General features: G+C 37.3%; 1 protein-coding gene across 35 annotated transcripts in view; it reads left to right on the forward strand.

The window, feature by feature from the left end:
• The window catches only part of Dscam1 (Down syndrome cell adhesion molecule 1), a 175,663-nt gene that overhangs the window by 112,168 nt on the left and 41,947 nt on the right, over nucleotides 1–21,548 (forward strand). For 14 of the 35 annotated variants that reach the window (XR_016302632.1, XM_089635734.1, XM_089635738.1 and 11 more), the window contains exons 7-14: nucleotides 2,217–2,349; nucleotides 6,653–6,801; nucleotides 7,226–7,409; nucleotides 8,184–8,287; nucleotides 8,370–8,521; nucleotides 9,105–9,209; nucleotides 9,375–9,687; nucleotides 19,759–20,052. Coding sequence is in view for 34 of the 35 variants with exons in the window: in XM_089635734.1 (XP_089491860.1) it covers nucleotides 2,217–2,349; nucleotides 6,653–6,801; nucleotides 7,226–7,409; nucleotides 8,184–8,287; nucleotides 8,370–8,521; nucleotides 9,105–9,209; nucleotides 9,375–9,687; nucleotides 19,759–20,052 (1,434 nt within the window). In the remaining variant the exon portion in view is untranslated. Of the gene's footprint in view, nucleotides 1–2,216; nucleotides 2,350–4,546; nucleotides 4,623–5,396; nucleotides 5,503–6,074; nucleotides 6,162–6,652; nucleotides 6,802–7,225; nucleotides 7,410–8,183; nucleotides 8,288–8,369; nucleotides 8,522–9,104; nucleotides 9,210–9,374; nucleotides 9,688–11,386; nucleotides 11,675–12,787; nucleotides 13,076–13,188; nucleotides 13,477–15,907; nucleotides 16,193–17,177; nucleotides 17,463–19,758; nucleotides 20,053–21,548 lie in introns of those variants that run through there. The other 21 variants (XM_089635741.1, XM_089635735.1, XM_089635731.1 and 18 more) reach the window with 11 other exon arrangements.

Genomic DNA, 21,548 nt, shown 5'->3' on the forward strand with positions numbered 1-21,548 from the left:
TCAAGGTTTCCCTGTACCACTATTCAGGCAAGTTCAATTTTAAAATTTTGAAATTTCTCTTATGTATTTTTGTATAGAGCCTGTAGGAGCCAAGGCACCCACTTTCTCAACGGATTCTAAAAGTAGCACCTTTGTACGTGCCATTGGACAAAGTTTTGGTTTGCTTTGCCAAGCACAATCATTTCCTGTTCCTTTGTTCAGGCAAGTTTTGGTTTGACTGTATATTTTAACTATGATCCATTGTAAAATCAGTTATTTGGCAAGAATTTGTGTGTATTGTTTACAAGGAAAATATGGTTGGAAAACAATACATTGCAATTAGTTTACTTAGATTAATTAAATGTATATTTTGGTTCTTGGATTTCTTTAGAACTTAGCTTTTGTTCGCTTGGTACGAACCGGCTTTGAATAATTGTGTCAGGCTCAAGGTTTCCCTGTACCACGATTCAGGCAAGTAACAATTTCAGAATTATATATTTCTATTTTGTATTTTTGTATAGAGCCTGTCGGAGCCAAGGGGCCCACGTTTTCAGCTGATTCTAAAAGTTACACCTTTGTTCGTGCCATTGGACAAAGTTTTGCATTACTTTGCCAAGCCCAATCATTTCCTGTTCCTCTGTTCAGGCAAGTTTTGGTGTGACTATATATGTTTTTGTTTAAATTCCGACTCATTGGAAATCCAGTTACTTCACTACTATTCTTTATTATATTCTCTGCATTCTCTTGGGAAACAATGAATTTCCATATTTTGCAGGGTACCTTCTTCGATTGTCAGGTATTGCTTAGGTCAGACGTATTTATAATTTTTTTTCAGAACCTACAAACAATATTACTCCCAAACTTGTGGGTGATCGGTACCTGGGTAAGATAATGTCCGAAAAGAGTTACAACGACGTTTACATGTTGTGTCAGATTATTGGATACCCTTCGCCCATTTATAGGTTTGTTACTAAAACTTAAAGAACTCTGTAGATTTTGCTTGGTACCTTCTCCTACACACTGACTACAGAGGTGATAATCATAAATATGGCGGGAATTTAACATTTTATTATTTCCTACATTCTTTTCAGAGCCTACAAACAATATTGCTCCTAAACTTGTGGGTGAGAGATCCCTAGGAAGGATTATGTCTGCAAAATCCTGGAGTAATGTATATATGTTGTGTCAGATCATTGGTTATCCTTCGCCTATTTATAGGTTTGTTATTCACAGTGTAAAATGTGTTCCAATTTGCGGGTACTTTCTTCAAAACATTCACAATTAAGGCTAGTATTTCAAAATGTTTTAACATTTGGATATCTCCTAATCCTATATTGCAGAACCAACTAATAACATAGCTCCCAAAGCCCTCGGGGATAAATACGAAGGGGGTAAACTTATGAGTCCCCGTCAAGGAGAACAAGTTTTTCTGATGTGTCAAGTTGTTGGCTATCCGTCTCCTATCTTCAGGTTAGTAAATCAGAAAAACAAATCAAAGTAGCACGCTTACTTCAGAAGGCTGGAAAATATGAAGAATTTTTACTTTTACAAATTTATTTTTAATATTTCCGGATCAAACTCTGATATAGATGATAAAAGAAACATTATGTAAGGCAGCCCGCAGATGGGAGACTTTAGTTGCAGTGACAGTTGCGGGCATATAAATCCATTACCGTATATAGAGCGACGCAACACTAGGTAGACTTTATTGAATTTGTATGAATTTCGTAATGGTTTCCAACTATTTACACAACGAAAGTCTCTCGTCTGCAGGCGGTTTAAGGTTTAAAAACATTTGTTTATTTTAATTTTTTTCTATATATATGTTGTAATTTTATTATTGGTACACTTTAACTAAACCTAATAAAGAAAAGTTAGTTGACATCAACGAATGATGTGTATCCATCAAAAACGAAATAATATAATAGACTGCCAGTGGTAGAGTGAGTATCTTTCGAAATGGAATCGTTATTTGATATGACTAGATAGCTTTGATAACCAGTTGCAATTTTATGGTTAGTTAAAATTTCCCATCCATTTCCTTCCTATCCCCTGTTATCCTTCGCCACACAATAATCCTCATGTTAACACAGCGCCCATTCATTGAAATTTCTCAAAAGTCAGTTTAGAAATACCATTTCATAAAAACCCTTTAATCTGGCTTATCGATCCCAACATTCGGAATAAAAATGGGTGACTGTTCTGTCATATTTCACTTTGTTTATTTTCTAACGCAGAGCCCACAAATAACATTGCACCTAAGAAGCAATTGGGAGAAGTGTTCCAAGGATGGAAGATCTTAAGTACCCCGATTTCACAGACGGCTTATTTAGCTTGTGAAGTGGTCAGCTATCCGGCGCCTTTGTTTAGGTTTGCCACCATTTAATTTATTATACTTTTTCTGTAATAGTATATCCCAACATTCGGCAAACGTTAGAAGTATCGTGAGATTTTTCCGTGTCACGTTTCAAGCAATTTTTTTTCCACAGAGCCTACAAACAATATTGCTCCCAAAAGATTAGGACAAGTTTTCCAAGGATGGAATATTTTAACCACTCCAGTTTCAAACACGGTCTATTTAACTTGTGAGGTGGTTAGTTATCCTGCGCCGATTTATAGGTTTGCCTCTATTTTTTTTTAATCCTTAAAACTTGACAATGGCGATCTTCGTGGTAAAGGGGTAAGATCCTTAGCTTTTGTACAGAAGGTTGAAGTTGGCCCTGAAACTCTAAGAACGGATAATTTTGCGAAAACAAGGTGCATGTTTATTGTGAAAAATCAGCATTACATTCTTATTCTTAGCTAGCTCATTTGCTTCAATAGCCAGGAACTTCCCGACCATCTTTCTCTTTCTCCTACATTTCCATTTCCTTCCTTCTCTCTACATTTCCTAATTGTGGGGATCCTTTCTGCTGACTCTGACCAGTGAGACAGTATTCACATTAAAATTATTAAATTATAGTACAATATTGAATAGAAATATGTTATTTCAGACATCTTCTTCTTTTTCTTTCCTGATTTTGGTGCTTTCTGCAGGACGCTTGTATTGACTACATTATGATATAGAATAATACATTATTGCAAAATATCCCAACATTCCAGTAATTTATTTGTTTATAGTTTTCTTCATGCAATGTTGCATCAGTCTTTGCCTAGAATATTGGAAATATGTAGTATTTTGTCTTGTCTTGCAGAGCCGACGGGTAGAACTGCCCCGAGAATAGCTGGTGATGGTTTGAATAAAAACATAGGCCATAGTGCAAGCCCTCTTGTTATGTTATGTGACGCACAAGCTTTTCCAGCACCCAACATGAGGTACCATTAACCATTTCATCACTTTACGTAGATTACCGGCCGTGCACGGAATTCCTTTTGGCAGACATAGGTACTTTTGATATAAATGTGAACATGATGCTCATAATGCTGGAAGAACAGATTATTCACGCATAATATTATGTGCTGTGCGGTGATTGGGTTAAAAAATAAATACATGTTTAAAAAAAAATATTTTGCTCAATACTATCAAAACATGAGTGGCGTTCCGGTTCTATTTAAGGATAAGGAATTGTCCTTAACCTTCAAATTAACGAATTTTTCTCTAACTGCGATTCCAGGTTCTTTCGGTTGACGGCAAAGAGTCGTTAATTTTATGGTTAAGGACAATGCCTATTCTTAAGTAGAACTGGAATCTCTCCAAAAGGCATTAAATTTGAGGTTAAGGACAATTCCTTATCCTCAAGCAGAACCGGAATCACTCCTAAAGTTGTTAAATTTAAGGTTAAGGTCAGTTACTTATCCTTAAGGCGATGCACCACGTCGTGTAATATTTTAAATTGAGCCGCTATCAATAACAACCCTTACGTAGATGACGATAAGGTTTAAATTCCCGCTTAACACCATCCGCCTGTTTGGATTTATGCAAGAAAAAAACATGGCCAAAAAGTGCCTTTTATTTTATTTTGTGGATGTTCAGGCATAAATATTTAATTTTTTTCGATCATTTTATAAACAACTTAATTTGCCACATTATACAATAAAATCATAACCGAAAATGGGTTCGTAAGTAGGAGATTTTGAACTTTAAAGCAGTTTTCATAGACCTATACATTATTTTTTTCTGGGCTTATAAAAAGATTTATACAAAAAATACTCGATTATTTCAAAGGTCAAGATGTATTCTACTCGCAGTATTTAATTAAAGCATCTGAAACATTTGTAGGCGACCAAATTTTCAAATTAAAAACACATGATTTTGCATTACTACGTATGGCATCGCCTTAAGTAGAACCGGAATTGCCCCTCTGGATCTTTTTGAAAGGTACTGTCGTAGGTAGATAAATCTAATTATATAGGTATAACAATGTTCCATGTAACCCTTTTCTATTTCATATCCACTATTAACCACCTTCCTCTCCTTAAAAAGATATCACACGCATTCATCTAATCATTGAATATAACATATTGATGGCATTTCTAAGAAGTTTAAGATGTCCTCACTTCTCATATGATTATGTCACTTGCCTCATGATTGACTTGATATAAATATACATTGTGTGGTGTGTTGCAGACACTACCGTGTGATTTGATGAAGGCGTGATGAGGTCTCTCCCAGTAGCTGTAGACAGCCTTGAGCTTCCACCTCGGTAAGTGATCGGGTGGTGCTTTAAGCTTTTTTTGCCACTTTTTAAAGTCATTTTTAGCTATTTTTTGGTGGAAGAAGACATTGTTTCGGATCTAGCCATTTTTTCTGCTTAATTTAAATGGAAATCGCTTTTAGGAATTTTGTACTACTGTTTAAATTTTTATTCTGACTATTTTATGCAGTCACACCCCTTTTGATGTAGATATTGAAGTCAACAGATGATACCAAATTTTTCTAGTATTTTAATTTGTATTTACATAGCACCTCTTGCAATTCCATCCATCTTAATGTGTAAATGAATAGAATTAACATCAGTCCTTGTATAGCTTTGGCAATTGGCTTTTTACACTCAGCAGATTTTTAGCTTTCTTAGTTAGGTTTTATAATATTCTGCTTGTAACACGCTCTCATTTTTACTCACTAATGTATTTATGTACATCTCTTTTTTGTGTTTGTAGATAAATAAATACTGGATAACAAACTGAAATAAAAAAATAGTTTCCTTATATTGTTTAATGCGTATGGAAATCGCAAAGCTACGCTTTCTGCATAAGAGTTTTCTCAGAGGGTTTTACATAATACTTTGCATTTTACTATTCCACTGGTAATAATTACGATCATCATAACTTTTGTTCAGAAAATGATAATCTTGACTTAAACAATGGTTTATTTGAATGTCTTAATATCCCAACATTCAAGGCATCATACTTATTCAGTTTTCAATGATAATCTGATTTTAAAATTACGTTTCTATCAAAAGAACCATCTAGTAGTGTTGGTCCTTCATTGACGGGAGGTCGTCTACAGGATGTTATCATGGCAATGGGGCATCCTGGCACTATCCTCAGTCTGAGCCAAGCTTTCCCTGTTCCTAGCTTCAGGTATTTAAAGAGTTCATTTGTAAAACTGTTGTCATCATCCATACTAACAAATTTCCATGGTTTGGTAAACTTTCGATATCCTCATTAAAAAACATGAGTAATGAAGCTTTTTGTGATGTTTTATTTTATTGTAAAAATGTCAGGATATACTCTCTCAAACATTCAGGTGCGTACTTGTTTACTATTTTACATTTAGTATTTGTTGTATTTGCTGGTTATTTTTAAGAACCAACCAGCAGCGTTCCGCCTAAAATGACCGGCAGTCGACTCCAAGAAATGTCGGTGATGGTTCAAACGCCGGGTCCGATTCTTTGTCTTAGTCAAGGATTCCCAGTGCCAAGTTTCAGGTAACCCATTTGTTAAGATAGATACTTATCATTTTATTCCTTCCATCACAAAAACGTGAACATTCAGGTTATTCAAAGATATCAAAATTCTATTTGACATTTCAATTACGTATATCTGGACTCCCTACAACATTCAGGTGCGTACGTTATAACTATTTCTTCTTGATTAAATTTGCTGGTTGTTTGTTAAGAACCAACTAGCAGTGTTGGACCGAAATTGGCCGGGGACCGTCTTCAGGAAATGTCAATAATGAATCACTCACCTGGACCCATTCTCTGCCTTAGTCAAGGTTTCCCTGTGCCGAGTTTCAGGTAAACAAACTGCATCCACATGACTTTACAATATTTGTGCGTACATGAAATGTCCATGGAAATGACATTGTCATCTCTTTCGTACTTGCAAATAATGTAAGTTATGTTCGTGCAAATTAATATGAGCCTCTGAACTTCTAAGATGGGGTATTGGGTAAGTAGCCATTTTATTTAAATTATGGGTTCCGCCATATTATCTTTACACACGATACAAAATAATACAACATAAATGTTTTACTTTAGAGGAATTCAACCAGAAATTTTCAATAAAATGCTAAAACTACAAGAAATTGATAAAGAATATTTCGGATAATAATTCACCTTGCATATTTCTTCCTTTGTCAATATAATCAAGTTTCATTAGCTTCTAGCTTCTCTAATTAATATCTAGTATATTTTTAAAACACATCTGAAAACTTTAAGAATAGAATCACAAGATTGTATGTTTTTGATTGGCGGTAAATATGAAACATTTGTTTTCTTTGTTTCAGATGGTATAAGTTCATTGAAGGAACTGCCCGAAAGCAACCCGTCACTTTGGACGATAGAGTGAAGCAAGTTTCTGGAACTCTGATCATTAAAGAGGCATTGGTTGAGGATTCTGGCAAATACCTGTGTGTTGTGAATAATTCTGTTGGTGGTAAGTAATGAACCCTCAGAATATTTATTATTTTGTACTTTGATAGTACGGTTATGATTGGGAAATTAATAGGTAGTGCAGGTTAACATTTAAAACACTTCTTGGTATATGATTTGTGGGGTATGCCGAGTGACTGCTGTAACTCTCAATAAAGAGGATTGTCTACAGTGATACGGTATCAACACTGTGCTGTATGCCCTGATGATAAACCCTGCAAGGCTGTCCGAAATGTTGGCTCAAGATGGAAGAGGATTAATTCTCCAATGTCAAACAGGAGAGCATTTTCAATCTTAAGGAGATTTCCGAGAATGTTCATAGATGGCTTTTACATTATATTTGTTAGCTTCCAGTAACTGAGCGACTGCTTCTCCAATGCATATGTGTTTTTTAAAACAGAGTGTTACATTTAACTGTGTTTCTCTAGGTGAATCCGTTGAGACAGTCCTCACTGTAACTGCCCCACTTAAGGCATCCATTGAACCCGCTACCCAAACCGTTGACTTTGGAAGACCAGCTCTGTTCACGTGCCGATTTGAAGGAAATCCCATTAAGACCATCAACTGGCTGAAGGATGGCAAGGACTTTAACCATCATGATGCTATTCTGAGGTAAATTCTTTTTATACAAATTTAAAAAATTGATATTTTAGTTGTTTTTTTTTTGAAGTTTATGTATTTCATAAATATTATATTTCTACTTTTGTAACGTAAAAAAATATGTATTCATGGATTTTTTCAATTAATGTATTATGGGTAACTAGTATTTATTTGGCAACAGTGTAGAAACTTAGAATGAGTCAATCTAGCCGGTATGATACCAAAGAATCTGATTCCGAAGGCATTTGACTCACTCTTGAACCATTTCAGATTCACTCTCACTGGTTCCGAACTTACATCAAATCATTGACCAACAATGGCAACAGTATCTGAACGGGACGTGAGTAGTGGATCATAAAGTTGACACCGGAACCAAACATGTTGATTTATTATTATTTTTTACCACATTAACATATGTACATACATTTATCATAGAATAAAGGTTTCTTCTTTATTCTATGTATATTATAATGGACATTTTTGGCCAAGAATAAATCACTGTTTGAGTGTTTGATGATTTACAATCATTACTCGACATGACCCTTATCGATGAATCGATTCTGATTCCATGTCAAATCTGATAAGTTTATCAACTCTTGTAACTCCCTATGACTCCAATCGTTCCCCAACTCTGTGTTCTCTGCGTTCCACCGGATTAGGCAAGTCAGGCGGAACAAACGGAACGAGTCCGTGGAATCGAGTCCATTTGGCTGAACTCGGAATAGGACTTAAGTTAGTAAAATAAGTGGAACGACACACCTCTAGTAAAAACTACATTATTTTCAGGATTGACTCCGTAAAGAAGGAAGACAAGGGAATGTACCAATGCTTTATTCGCAACGACCAGGAAAGTGCCGGAGCCAGCGCAGAACTGAAACTTGGAGGACGATGTAAGTTAAACTCCTAATCAATCATTGATCACTAGAAAAAGGTCTGATGTAAAAGGTTTCATTGTCTATCTGTGGTTTCTAGTCGAGCCACCCCAGATCCGTCACAGCTTCGGAGAGAGGACCCTGAACCCCGGCCCCGCTGTTGAGCTGAAGTGCATCGCATCCGGAAACCCAACTCCCGAGCTGTCATGGGAACTTGATGGACGCAGACTACAGAATACCGAACGTTTCCAGGTTTGTAAACATTCAAATTCCATCTGTATATTTCATATTTATAACATTTCATTTACAAAGCCTGGTGCTTTTTTATGTCACGCTATACAAAAAAATCTATACATTTCATATTGAGGGCACCGTCTCTCCCAAATATGAAATACTTACCGTTTGATCCCACTGAACGAAAGCCTGGTAATTTTTAGTCCTCCATTAAAAGAATAAAGGTATGATCCGAGGTCGGCGGCAGACTGAAAACCGCAGTGGCAGAGTGCAGACTTAATTCTAAATGTTATAATTGTAGGTTGTACCCACATGTACAAGTGCTAAAAGGCTCAGTGATATGTGATTACAGACCTATGCAGTCTACCGAACGTAAAGTCGACGATTGCCTGCTTCACGCGTTTTGCGGCAGAATTGATGAGGTCCGTAAGGTGACGTCTGAGACCCAAAGCCGGCTTAGAGATCTTAAATCTTAACGTCCAACTATGACCCCCACCTTATGATAGAAGAAGCATAAGTTTCGTGTTATGCTCTCCACTTGTGAGCAAAATTTTGATAACTGTATTGTGTGATTTCAATTATTCTACTTTTCCCCCACCAGGTTGGACAATATGTTACTGTTGACGGCAACGTTGTTTCTCACTTGAATATCTCCTCTATCCACACCAACGACGGAGGTCTCTACAAATGCATCGCTACTAGCAAGGTACCGTCAATTCTGTTTTTACACAGTTTTCAAATAACACACTTATATTCCATATCAGGAGCTTTGCCTTTCCTGAATTTAAATATTTTTTTTACATTAAACTAACTGTATCTTTCTGGTACAAGTGGCAATCTTAAAAATAATTAATCCATTAATTTTTTTCAGGTTGGAAGTGCCTCTCATTCTGGTCGAGTAAATGTATACGGTCTTCCATTCGTCCGAATCATGGACAAGCACCCCATTGTTGCTGGAGACACGCTCATTGTCCACTGCCCTGTGGCAGGATACCCCATTGACTCCATTGTCTGGGAGAGGGACAACCGTGTACTACCCATCAACCGAAAGCAGAAAGTCTTCCCCAACGGAACCCTCGTGATTGAGAATGTTGAGAGGACCAGTGATCAGGCAACTTACACTTGCGTCGCCAAGGATACTAAGGGATACGCCGCACGAGAAACTCTTGAAGTCAAAGTTATGGGTATGTCAAATTGTATCCTGTTTTATTTAATTTTAAGCAACAATACATAAATTTTATACCGATGTGGCTCGAATCCCATTGTAATTTCAGTGTTTACAGCTCTCAGCTACCAAATCCTATAAATAAAATAAATAAATTCTGTTCTTTAGATTCTTTTTCCATGTGAGGTCAGAATAAATTTTACCACTATTTCAAATATCAGAATTAGAATTCTTTTCAGATCACTTGTAAACTTGTAAACAGTTGGATGTTCGAAACCGTTATTCCTGTGACAAAAAAAAAATAATAACAAGTTTTGAGACTTTCAGCCACAAATTAGCAAATGTTGTGCATTATATTTTGTTTTTTTGACAATTCAAATACTTAAATGGTGAATTTAGTAAAAGGAAAGTCAACCAATTTTTTTCTATAATGTGTTTACATGTCTATGTGTTTTTTCAGGAATATCTAAGTATGTATGTATCAATTTTAGGATAACATTTTATTTCAGGATATTTGTGTTTGTCTACAGTTGCTGTCATCAGAATTAACATATTTTAGGAAGTAGTAATTCCATTGTTTTGTTTTTCAGATTAAACATAATACATATTTGTTTCCTTTAGGTTTAAAACAAACTCATTATATTAGGAAAAGACAATTGAATTATGTCCCGCCAAAAGTGTATGAATTTACAACCTTAGCAGTATAAAAAGCAACCCTTTCCACTTTAGAATGCCCCTTATTTAATCTAGCTTGTATTTCCAGAAGTTGTTAAAACATTGACTTTTCCTAGTGCCTCCTCAAATTATACCGTTTGACTTTGGTACGGACCCAGTGGATGCGGGAGATATGTCGATTGTGCAATGTGCGGTTAACAAGGGAGATATGCCTGTAGAAATAACTTGGAGTCTTAATGAACACATTATCAGTCAAAAGAGCATAGAAGGAATTGTAATAACAAGAACAAATAAGAAAGTATCTTCTCTAAGCATTGACAATGTAAAGGCTGTCCACCGAGGAAATTACGTTTGTTCCGTGAAAAATACCGCAGGAACAGCAAATCACTCGGCTATTTTAGATGTGAACGGTAGATTCAAGTCCTTGTTTTGCGTCAAGTGTAGTCTAGTGTTTAGATAATTCGTAATAAGTAATATTCCTATTATTTTAACCCTGATATCCCTTAGTTACTCCTCAGGTAATGCCCTTCTCCTTTGGGGAGGAGGCGTCCAACGCCGGAGACATGGCGGCCGTGCAGTGCATGCTAATTAAGGGCGACATGCCAATAGACATCACTTGGATGCATAATGGAGACATTTTGAAATCTACGACCAGTGGCATCGCTGTTGTCAAAATGAGTCAAAGGTTAAGCAGCCTTAGTATAGAATCGGTTTCTGGAGAGCATCGAGGCATTTACACGTGCATTGCTAAAAATACTGCAGGATTTTCAAATTACTCCGCAGAACTTTCAGTGAATGGTATTTTTGCGTTCAACATAGATAACCATATATATTGATTTTCACTAAATTGTTTTCATTACTATGTATGTTATTTTGATTTTTAATCCTTGCCTTTAATATGGTTACCATTTCCTAATTTAAACCACCATGATGTGGTTTATTTCTGTCAACCTGATTGATAAATAAACTCTGATTTGTTTTGTTCAACAGTGTGACTCAGCTTTTCTCAAACATTTCATTATTGCTTTACTTTTTTATGTCAGTACCTCCTTCAATTCATCCTTTCGATTTTGGAGAGGACCCGATCAATTCTGGTGACACAGTACTGGTTCAGTGCACAGTCAAAGGTGACCTTCCTCTCTCCATACAGTGGATGATGTACACTACTCCATTGAAACATGGGGATTTAGGAATTTCAATAAATAAAATCGGTCAAAGAATTTTGACACTGAGTATTGATTATGTGAAAGCTGAGCACAGGTCCTCCTATACTTGTGTGGCTTCTAACGAAGCGGGTCTCACAAACCAATCTTCAATCTTGGCTGTCAATGGTATAGTACAACATGCTGTGTGAAAAAGAAACGATTTCTAAACTGCTTCCTATTATAATTTATTTATACCTTCATATTTATTGATATGTATAATTTATTTATTTAGTTGCTCCACAAATAAACCCGTTTAATTTTGGTGACGAGATTCTTAATGCTGGCGAAACAGTTTCATTGACGTGCACTGTAAACAAAGGAGACTTGCCTCTGGATATACATTGGTCCTTAAATGGGAAAAACATAACCTCTGGAGATAGCATATCCATTCTGAGAACTGGGAAAAGAATTTCCATCCTAAGTGTAGATTCCCTCCAAGCAATTCACAAAGGAGATTATACGTGTATTGCGAGCAACGCTGCTGGCAAATCGGAACATTCTGCTCATCTTTATGTTAATGGTACCTAATGTGGAATATGTCTCCGTTACTTACTTGACAGTTTATTTATGAGTAGTTGGTGCTTGATTGATTTTTATCCATTTTTATATAATCTTATTGTTTTATTATTATATGTAATATATCTATTTTCTCTGTATACTGACCACTAACTTAAAACATGGTAGACTTAATAATCTGTGATATTAATTACGTATACACATAGTTGCTCCGCAAATCATGCCTTTTAACATGGGCGACGAACCTGCGAACCCGGGTGACATGGTGTCACTGCAGTGCACTGTTAGCAAGGGAGACCTGCCGCTGGAAATAGATTGGTATTTGAATGGAGTAAAGATTAGCAAACAGCACGAAGGCATCTCTATTATACGAACGAGTAATCGAGTGAACACTCTGAGTATCGAGTCCATTAAAGCAGAACACGGCGGCCTGTTTGCTTGTGTAGCTTCCAACAAGGCGGGTTTTGCTAATCACACATCGATGTTGGTAGTCAATGGTACAAGCATTCAACATTCAAATACCTCCTTAGATACATATTTTTAATTTGTTATTCTGATCCATACGTATTTGTATTGTCTAGACCGTTTTCTTAAAGTTTAGTTTTGTAAATGTTATTATTTATGAAACTAAAATTTTTTAAACTGGTTTTGTTCCTATATATATATATATTTTTTTTTTATTGACTCTCTTAAATATAATTACAATATTTTTTTATATCTCAGTTCCTCCCTCAATTCACCCTTTCGAGTTTGGAGATGATCCGATCAATTCTGGTGACACAGTTTCTGTTCAGTGTACAGTCAAAGGTGACCTTCCTCTCTCCATACAGTGGATGATGGACAATACTCCATTGAAGCATGGAGATTTAGGAATCTCAATAAGTAAAATTGGGCAAAGAATTTCGACACTGAGTATTGATTATGTGAAAGCTGAGCACAGGTCATCCTATACCTGTGTTGCTTCTAACGAAGCGGGTCAGATTAACCACTCGACAAACTTGGCGGTCAATGGTATAGTACATGTTGTGTGACAAGAAAAGATTTCTGCTTTTACTCCCTCTCATTACTATTTATACATTTCCTTATTATTTATTGATATTTAAATATATAATTTATTCATTTAGTTGCTCCACAAATAACCCCGTTCAATTTTGGTGACGAGACATTAAATGCTGGTGAAACAGTTTCGTTGACGTGCACGGTGAATAAGGGAGATTTGCCACTATACATTCATTGGGCCCTGAATGGTGAAAACATTACTTCTGGAGAAAGCATTAGAATTATGAGGAGTGGAAAAAGAATTTCCATTTTAAGTGTAGATTCCGTTCAAGCGGCACACAAAGGGAACTATCTGTGCATTGCGAGCAACGCTGCTGGCAAATCGGAACATTCTGCGCATCTCTATGTTAATGGTACCTACTATAGAATAAGTCTCCCATATTTCCCCACTGACTTGGTCAGCTTATCCGTATGTAGTTGGTGATTTTATTTCATTGTTTTTTATATTTATTTCCATTATATATGTATGTATCTCACTCTGTAAAGCAACACTAACAGAATTATTCATAATAGACTAATTACCCTGTGACATTAATTTGCACAAAGTTTCACCACAAATCATGGCGTTTACATTTGACGATGAACCTGCGAATCCGGGCGACATGGTATCACTTCAGTGTACTGTCGGCAAGGGAGATCTACCTCTGGAAATTGATTGGTATTTGAATGGAATCAAAATCAAGCAGTTTGATGGCATTTCTATTACACGATCCAGCAACAGAATTAACACTCTGACAATTGAGTCCATAAAAGCGGAGCACGGCGGCCTCTACGCTTGTGTAGCTTCCAATAAGGCTGGTTTTGCTAATCACACTTCAATGTTGGTTGTCAATGGTACAAGAATTCAACATTCTTGCTGCTAACATGTTTTAATTTCTGTTTATTTTTTTTTTGCTTTTTTTAAAATCAACACTATTTGTCTTTATTTCTTAAACTTCCTTCATCCGTTTTCTTAAAGTTTCACCTCAGATGACACCATTTGACTTTGGTGAGGAAATACTCAATGCCGGGGATACAGTTTCATTAACATGCACGGTCAGCAAAGGCGATCTACCACTTGATATATCATGGGAACTAAACGGTCAAGTCTTGACCACTAGCAATGGAATTTTGATAGCCAGGAGTGGAAAAAGAATTTCAATGCTCAGCATTGACTCAGTGCAAGCGGTGCATAGAGGAAATTATACATGTATAGCCAAAAACGAAGCAGGAAAGGTTTGGCATACATCGCATCTCAATGTCAACGGTAGACTATTAACTCATAGCATTTTTGCTGGACAATTTTAATTTTATTTCCATAATTTTATTTAATATATTGTTGTTATAAATATTTCTAACAACTTACTCTATGAATCCCTTCAGTTTCTCCACAAATCATTCCCTTCGACTTTGGTGCTGATCCAGTGAATGCCCTCGAAATGGTACTGGTAACATGTACAGTTAGCAAAGGGGACCTTCCTATTGAAATATCTTGGTTTCGCGGTGATGACAGAATCGTTAATGGTCAGAATGGTGTTTCGATTTCAACATCGAAGCGATCAAGTCAGCTTAGCATTGAAAGTGTAGCTCACGATAACCAAGGCGTATATACGTGCACCGTTAAAAATATTGCCGGTTCTGTGAACCATTCGGCAGAACTTACTGTCAATGGTAAATCTTACCTTTATTTATCCTTTTAGACATTGTTTAGCCCTGTTTGGTAGCCAATATATTTTGTTAACCCGTATCTTTATATGCCCCCCATCCATAACCTCTGCAAATTTGGCGGGACATCTATGAAAAAAAAATTGGTGATACAAATATGCAATAAAATTGAAATGACAAATTTAATAAAATCATTTGCTGTTTTAATTTCTCTTCATTTTGAAGGTTGTGGTTTAAAAATTACGAAGACCAACTGGGTATTTAAATAAGAGAACATGATTTTTGTTATTTGTTTTTGGGGTGTTATGCCGTGTTGCGCTAACTCCTTCTTTAGCCAACGTTTCGGACAGCGTTGCAGTGTCCATCATCAGGGCAGATGTGTTATAATACATCAATAACACATCTGCCCTGATGATGGACACTGCAATGCTGTCCGAAACGTTGGCTAAAGAAGGAGTTAGCGCAACACGGCATAACACCCCAAAAACAAATAACAAAAATACTTTTGGCCGTGAAAATCTTAAATCATAAGAGAACATGATTATCAAATACTAGTGCTGTATTTAAATGGTATTTTTGTAGTGAAGCCTTGAATATTTAGTTAATGTTGGAGTTTAAGAGGACTTGATGGTTATTAATTATTCACAGTCGCCCCAGTTATATCACCTTTTGAGTTTGATGACTCAGTATTCTACGGTGAATCAGTTCAGGTTAATTGCCATATTCCGAAGGGTGACAAACCGCTTGTATTAACGTGGAACTTCCACGGAAGGGAGATGTCCTCCCACCTTGGTATCTCCACCACCAAGGTGGGGGACCGCTCTTCGGTACTAACAATCTCCTCGGCCATGGCTGGCCACAGCGGTAACTACACTTGCACTGCCGCTAACTCGGTCGGTACTGCCAGCTACACAGCCACCTTAAATGTCCAGGGTACTTGCACTATATACGCTTCTCTATTGTTTACCTTATGCTTCTATTATTTGGTTTCTTTTTTATTTTGCATGTAATTTATCCACGAAAAGTTATTTTTTTATTCTTTACCAAAAAAGTACATCCATTTATAGGTACCTGAATGCTGTGGAAAATTAGTAAACCTTTATGAAATAACAACTTTGACATCATATTTTTGACCATTAGTTTTGCCACACATTGTCCCATTTGAGCTGGAGGACATGGTTTACTCTGGAGAATCTGTACAGCTTCAGTGCCATGTGTCCAAAGGGGATTTGCCCCTCCAAATCTCTTGGAATTTTCACGGAAGGGAGTTGTCATCTCATCTGGGTATTACCACCATGAAAGCGGGGGAGCGAACGTCCCTGTTGAGTATTGCGTCGGTAACGGCGGCTCACAGCGGGATCTACACCTGCACCGCCACCAACAAGGCCGGCACCGCCACGCACTCTGCCTCGGTTCATGTGAATGGTACAGCCACTCTCCACTCGTCTCTAGGCGTCTCTTCCATACAACCATACTAACCCAGGCTTGGTTAACTGCACTTGCACGCTTCTCACATCCTCTATATTTAATCTTTATAATCACCATCAGCAATATTTATCGCATTTCTATATATTATATCACAGTTGCACCTTATATCGTCCCGTTCGAAGCTGATGGCTCTGTGTTTGCTGGGGAGTCGGTGCAATTAAACTGTCACGTATCTAAAGGCGATACGCCCATTGACATTTCATGGAACTTCCATGGCCGTGAAATGTCAACGCATTTGGGAATTACCACTACGAAAATGGGAGACCGCACATCATTTTTATCTATATCGACCGTCACTGCCGGTCACAGCGGAAACTACACTTGCATTGCTAAAAATAGAGCGGGGTTTGTCAGTTACACAACCTCATTACATGTGAATGGTACAAGTATTTGATATATGTGTTTTCACCATTACACTTTAATTTTGTTTTTTTTTTCTAGATTGGATATGTTTTTGTTAAATAATTTACTTTACCAAACCTTTATCGATCCTGTTTTGACGCACTTTATATTATTTTCTACAGTTGCACCAAACATATTACCATTCGACATAGATCAAGCTCAGTTCTCTGGAGAATCTATTCAGCTCTCCTGTCATATCTCAAAGGGTGATATTCCGATAGACATTTCTTGGCATTTTCACGGTTTGGAGGTATCTTCTAATTTGGGAATCACAACTACCAAATTAGGGGATAGAACATCTATTCTAATGATTTCTTCAATAAAGGGAAGCCACAGCGGAAATTATACTTGCGTTGCTAAGAACAATGCTGGGACGGCCACATATTCAACGACTTTGCAAGTCCATGGTAGACATTCCATTCTCATAATATTATCATTACGTTTGATATGATTTAACCATTTTATGTTTGTATTATTACGTTGTTTCTTTACTTATTTTGTCTTTTCAATTCCTCTCCAGTCGCCCCCCACATAATGCCCTTTGAATTAGATGAATCTGTTTTCTCTGGAGAGTCTGTTCAACTGACATGTCACATCAGTAAGGGAGATACGCCAATAGATATCTCCTGGAATTTTCATGGTCAAGAAATGTCAACACATCTCGGCATTACCACTATGAAAGTTGGTGATAGGACATCATTACTGTCAATATCTCCAATAATGGGAAGCCACAGTGGAAATTACACATGTATTGCGAAAAATATTGCAGGAATAGCTACCTATACTGCAACAGTTCGTGTTATTGGTATTATTTTACAATATGATTATCATACCAGATTTACATTATTCATATTTGTGCTTACTTAACCCTGTTATTTATCATTACATAGTTCAATAATAATCAAGTTAGTCCCCTATATTGCATGGGTCAGATTTAATCATATACCTATAACAAATAAGAGCGCTATACTTTCTGCAAGGTTAGAATGAATGCCATGGCTTCCCAAAATGTTAAATATATACAAACCAAACACACACAATATACCGACGAAAACACAAAACTTACATGGAAAATCGGTACAAGAAATGCTGTATTAATCATAATTAATCCCTTGAATCTGTTGTTTTCTATTTAATAATCTACCACTTGATTATTCTTTTTAATTCTACAGTTACTCCTCACATTATGCCATTTCAATTGGATGAAGCTGTGTTTGCTGGAGAGTCAATTCAACTTAACTGTTACGTAGCCAAAGGGGATAATCCTATTGATATTAAGTGGGTTTTCAACGATGATACAAATCTGTCGAATTTTAAAATTCTAACAGCTAAAGTCAATGATAAAACATCTTTACTCAGTATTAACTCTGTAACGGGGAGGCATAGTGGGAATTACACATGCATTGCATCCAACGCTGCTGGTGTTTCTCAGCATACTGCTTACCTCCATGTTAATGGTACTTGCACTTACAACATGTTAAAGCTTCATTTTTCAACCCTGTTTATTATTTTTATACATATTTACCTTTATTTCCCTTGATACCCGTTACTTTGCTTATTTGATGCAGTTCCACCCACATTGCAACCTTTTTCTTTTGGAGAAAAGGCCCTGAACCCTGGTCAAGTGGTGACCCAACCTTGTTCCGTGATAGAAGGCGACCGGCCACTCAATTTGTTCTGGCTTTTTAACCACGAGGCCATCAAACCCCACATGGGAATTACCGTAATCAATATTGGCGACCGTAGCGCCATTCTGAGTATAGGGACTGTGTCAGATTCTCACGCTGGATTTTACACGTGCAAAGCTGAAAACGTTGCGGGAAAAGCTAACTTTTCCTCCGAATTAATAGTCAATGGTATTTATTAGTAGATTGTTAAAAAAAGTTTTCGTTATTCATTCTGTTGAATTCATTTTTTTGATTCTTTTGATAACTTTATCCATTGAACTGTCCTTTATCCTTTTTGTGATGCGTCAGTTCTTTCCCTGTGTATTATTTTTGCAAATTTACAAGGCTTTTTCAGTTCGTCCAGCAAATATCTAATAGGATATAATTTGAGAATTGTAGCTATATGTAAAGTGTAGGAACATTCTAGAAATATGAAGAATTTGAATTTATCAATAGAATTTTTATGAAAACAAAGGAGAGATTGTGTTTGTGTGGTGAAGTGTTTGCGATAATCTCACATTCGTCATTAACAATGCAAATTTAAACGATATTAATAACACTGAAAACTAACCACTGTTTTGATTGAAGAATAATGATAAATAATCAAGTGTTATTTTCAATCAGGATTCCTTTGAATTAATTCCACTGACTCGTGTTCCACAGTTCCCCCGAAAATAGTTCAATTTACCTTTGGTGATGACCCCTCCCACCTTGGGGAGTATGTGCAAGCTGCTTGCACAGTGACCCACGGTGACCTCCCTATTAGTATTACTTGGAGCCTCAACGGTAACGTCATATCCTCTCGGAACACGGCATACACTATCTCCAATTCTAAACGAAGTAGCATATTGGTGGTCGACGCTGTCACTGCCAATCATGCGGGAAATTATACATGTGTTAGTGAAAATAAGGCTGGAAAAGTGTCCTATACAGCCCTCCTAATTGTCAATGGTTTGTCTTGTTTATCTGAAAGTATAAGGTAGTAGTATAGGTAATTGTTTTTCAATGTTCTAACTGCAATAATTATCATCCTGACTAGTTTATTAGAATAATTTATTTATTATTTCCCTATCTTTAGTTCCACCTAAAATAGCACCGTTTTCGGCTGGAACTGATCCTGCATATCTCGGGGACTTTTTTACTCTTCAATGTTCAATAACCCACGGTGATCAGCCCCTCATAATCGATTGGCTGATCAATGAGGAAGCTATCACCAAGACTTCTGGTGTCTCTGTCAATCAGATAAGTCTACGAAGCAGCGTCCTCTCTATTGAATCCATTACGGGAAAACACGCCGGCAATTATACGTGTGTCGGGACAAACACTGCGGGTCACGCAACACACTCTACAAGTCTGATAGTAAATGGTTCGAAGCTACCCATAAAATAATCAGTATTTTTTTATTCACATTATATATTTTTATTTTTTTCGTAGTTCCTCCATTGATAGTACCTTTTACATTTGGTGATGTTGCATTCAATCCCGGAGATGCAGTTCAAGTAAACTGCCTCGCCACCAAGGGAGACGCTCCGTTAGATATCTCTTGGACATTCAGTAGTGACATAATGGACTCGAACCTCCCCAAGGACATCATTACCACCCCCTTGGGCACCCGGTCTAGTGTCCTGATGATAAACGCAGTAACAGCCAATCACCAGGGGAATTACACGTGCATAGTAAAGAATGTAGCTGGGAGAGCAGAGTTTGCTGCCACACTTGTTGTAAATGGCATGTGCTCAATTTAAATAACACGACCTTGATAAATAATATATAATCGTAACCATCATTAACGTCACCTTATAATTTTGTATACATTCAAGGGCACATAATTTAATATGTAACAACATTCTGATGTACTAATATTTATGTTTTTCCTAAACACTAAACGTTACAATGGCACCACTTGACATTCATTCCTCCGGCAATACTGTCTGCATGTTCTTCCCCTATGGCCTGGTGTTTTATAGTGAGGTTTTGTTTGCAGTCCGCCCCCGTATTGTGCCATTCGAATTTGAATCTCCGATCTTTGCGGGACAAGCAGCCCAAGTCACTTGCCTCGTGTCCCAGGGCGATCTGCCCATGGATATCAGTTGGAGCTTCCAAGCTTCTCACTTGAGTTCTCAAAATGGAATCTCCACTACTAAAATAGGCTTCAAAGCTAGCTTGCTCTTGGTAGATCCTGCAAATTGGGGGCATAGTGGCAATTATACATGTTCTGTGAGAAATCCTGTTGGAATTGTAAATTATACTGCCCGTCTGGAAATTCATGGTATTTATTCCTAATGAGACATTGATATGTTCGGAATATCTCGAAGATCTGTACCGCTTTGTAAATGCATGTTAATATACATAATATTTAGTTAGTTTTATTAGGACCATGTTCTTCACAAAAATCAAACAGATCTGCCAATGTATTTGTGTGATATCTATCTAGTACTCTGATATCGCCATCCTTGATAATTCTGTACAATCCAGAATGCCCATGTTTGGTAGTGTTAACCCTATTTTTTGAAATCCAGTTTTGCCAGAAATAGAACCATTTAGTTTCCATGCACAAGGAGTAAATGGCGGAGCTTCAGCGCGCGTGATGTGTACTGTTCTTGTGGCTGATCTTCCCCTACAGATATACTGGCTAAAGAATGAAGAAATCATTCCCGCTAACTTTAAAATGACGCAACGGGTCGATGATTATACTTCCATCCTGTCTTTAAGACAGGTGAGCCTGCCCGATGCGGGGAATTACACGTGTGTCGCTTCCAACGAGGCTGGGGAGTCCCGCTATTCTGCCATGCTAAAAGTTAAGGGTTCGTTTCGTGACAGCTTCTTTGCTTAGTGTAGCGCACTTCTTCTGTGCCCGCTTGTCATCATTTGTTCTGTTCACTGGTAGCTTTATGTGAATAATCAATATGCTTTGGGATTATGTCCAACCTTCACAGAAATGCCACAAACACAACCCATGTCTTTCACGTCTGAATACGCATCTGAAGGGGATTACGCACAACTGACGTGTATTGTGACCAAAGGGGATTTCCCGCTGGTGTTAGAATGGTTACTGAATGACAATCAGATCACACCTTCCATGGGGATTAGTATAGTGAGTGTAGGCCGGCAGACCAGCCTGCTCATCGCCCAGAATGTCACCTCGCGCCACGCAGGTTCTTACACCTGTCGGGCTTCTAACCCCGCTGGCCATTCTATTTCCACTGCTTCACTTGTTGTGAAGG

This window comes from Hesperophylax consimilis, chromosome 9 (genome assembly GCF_061612785.1).
Source record: "Hesperophylax consimilis isolate HC1 chromosome 9, BYU_Hcon_1.0, whole genome shotgun sequence".
NCBI classification, from domain to species: Eukaryota; Metazoa; Arthropoda; class Insecta; order Trichoptera; family Limnephilidae; genus Hesperophylax; species Hesperophylax consimilis.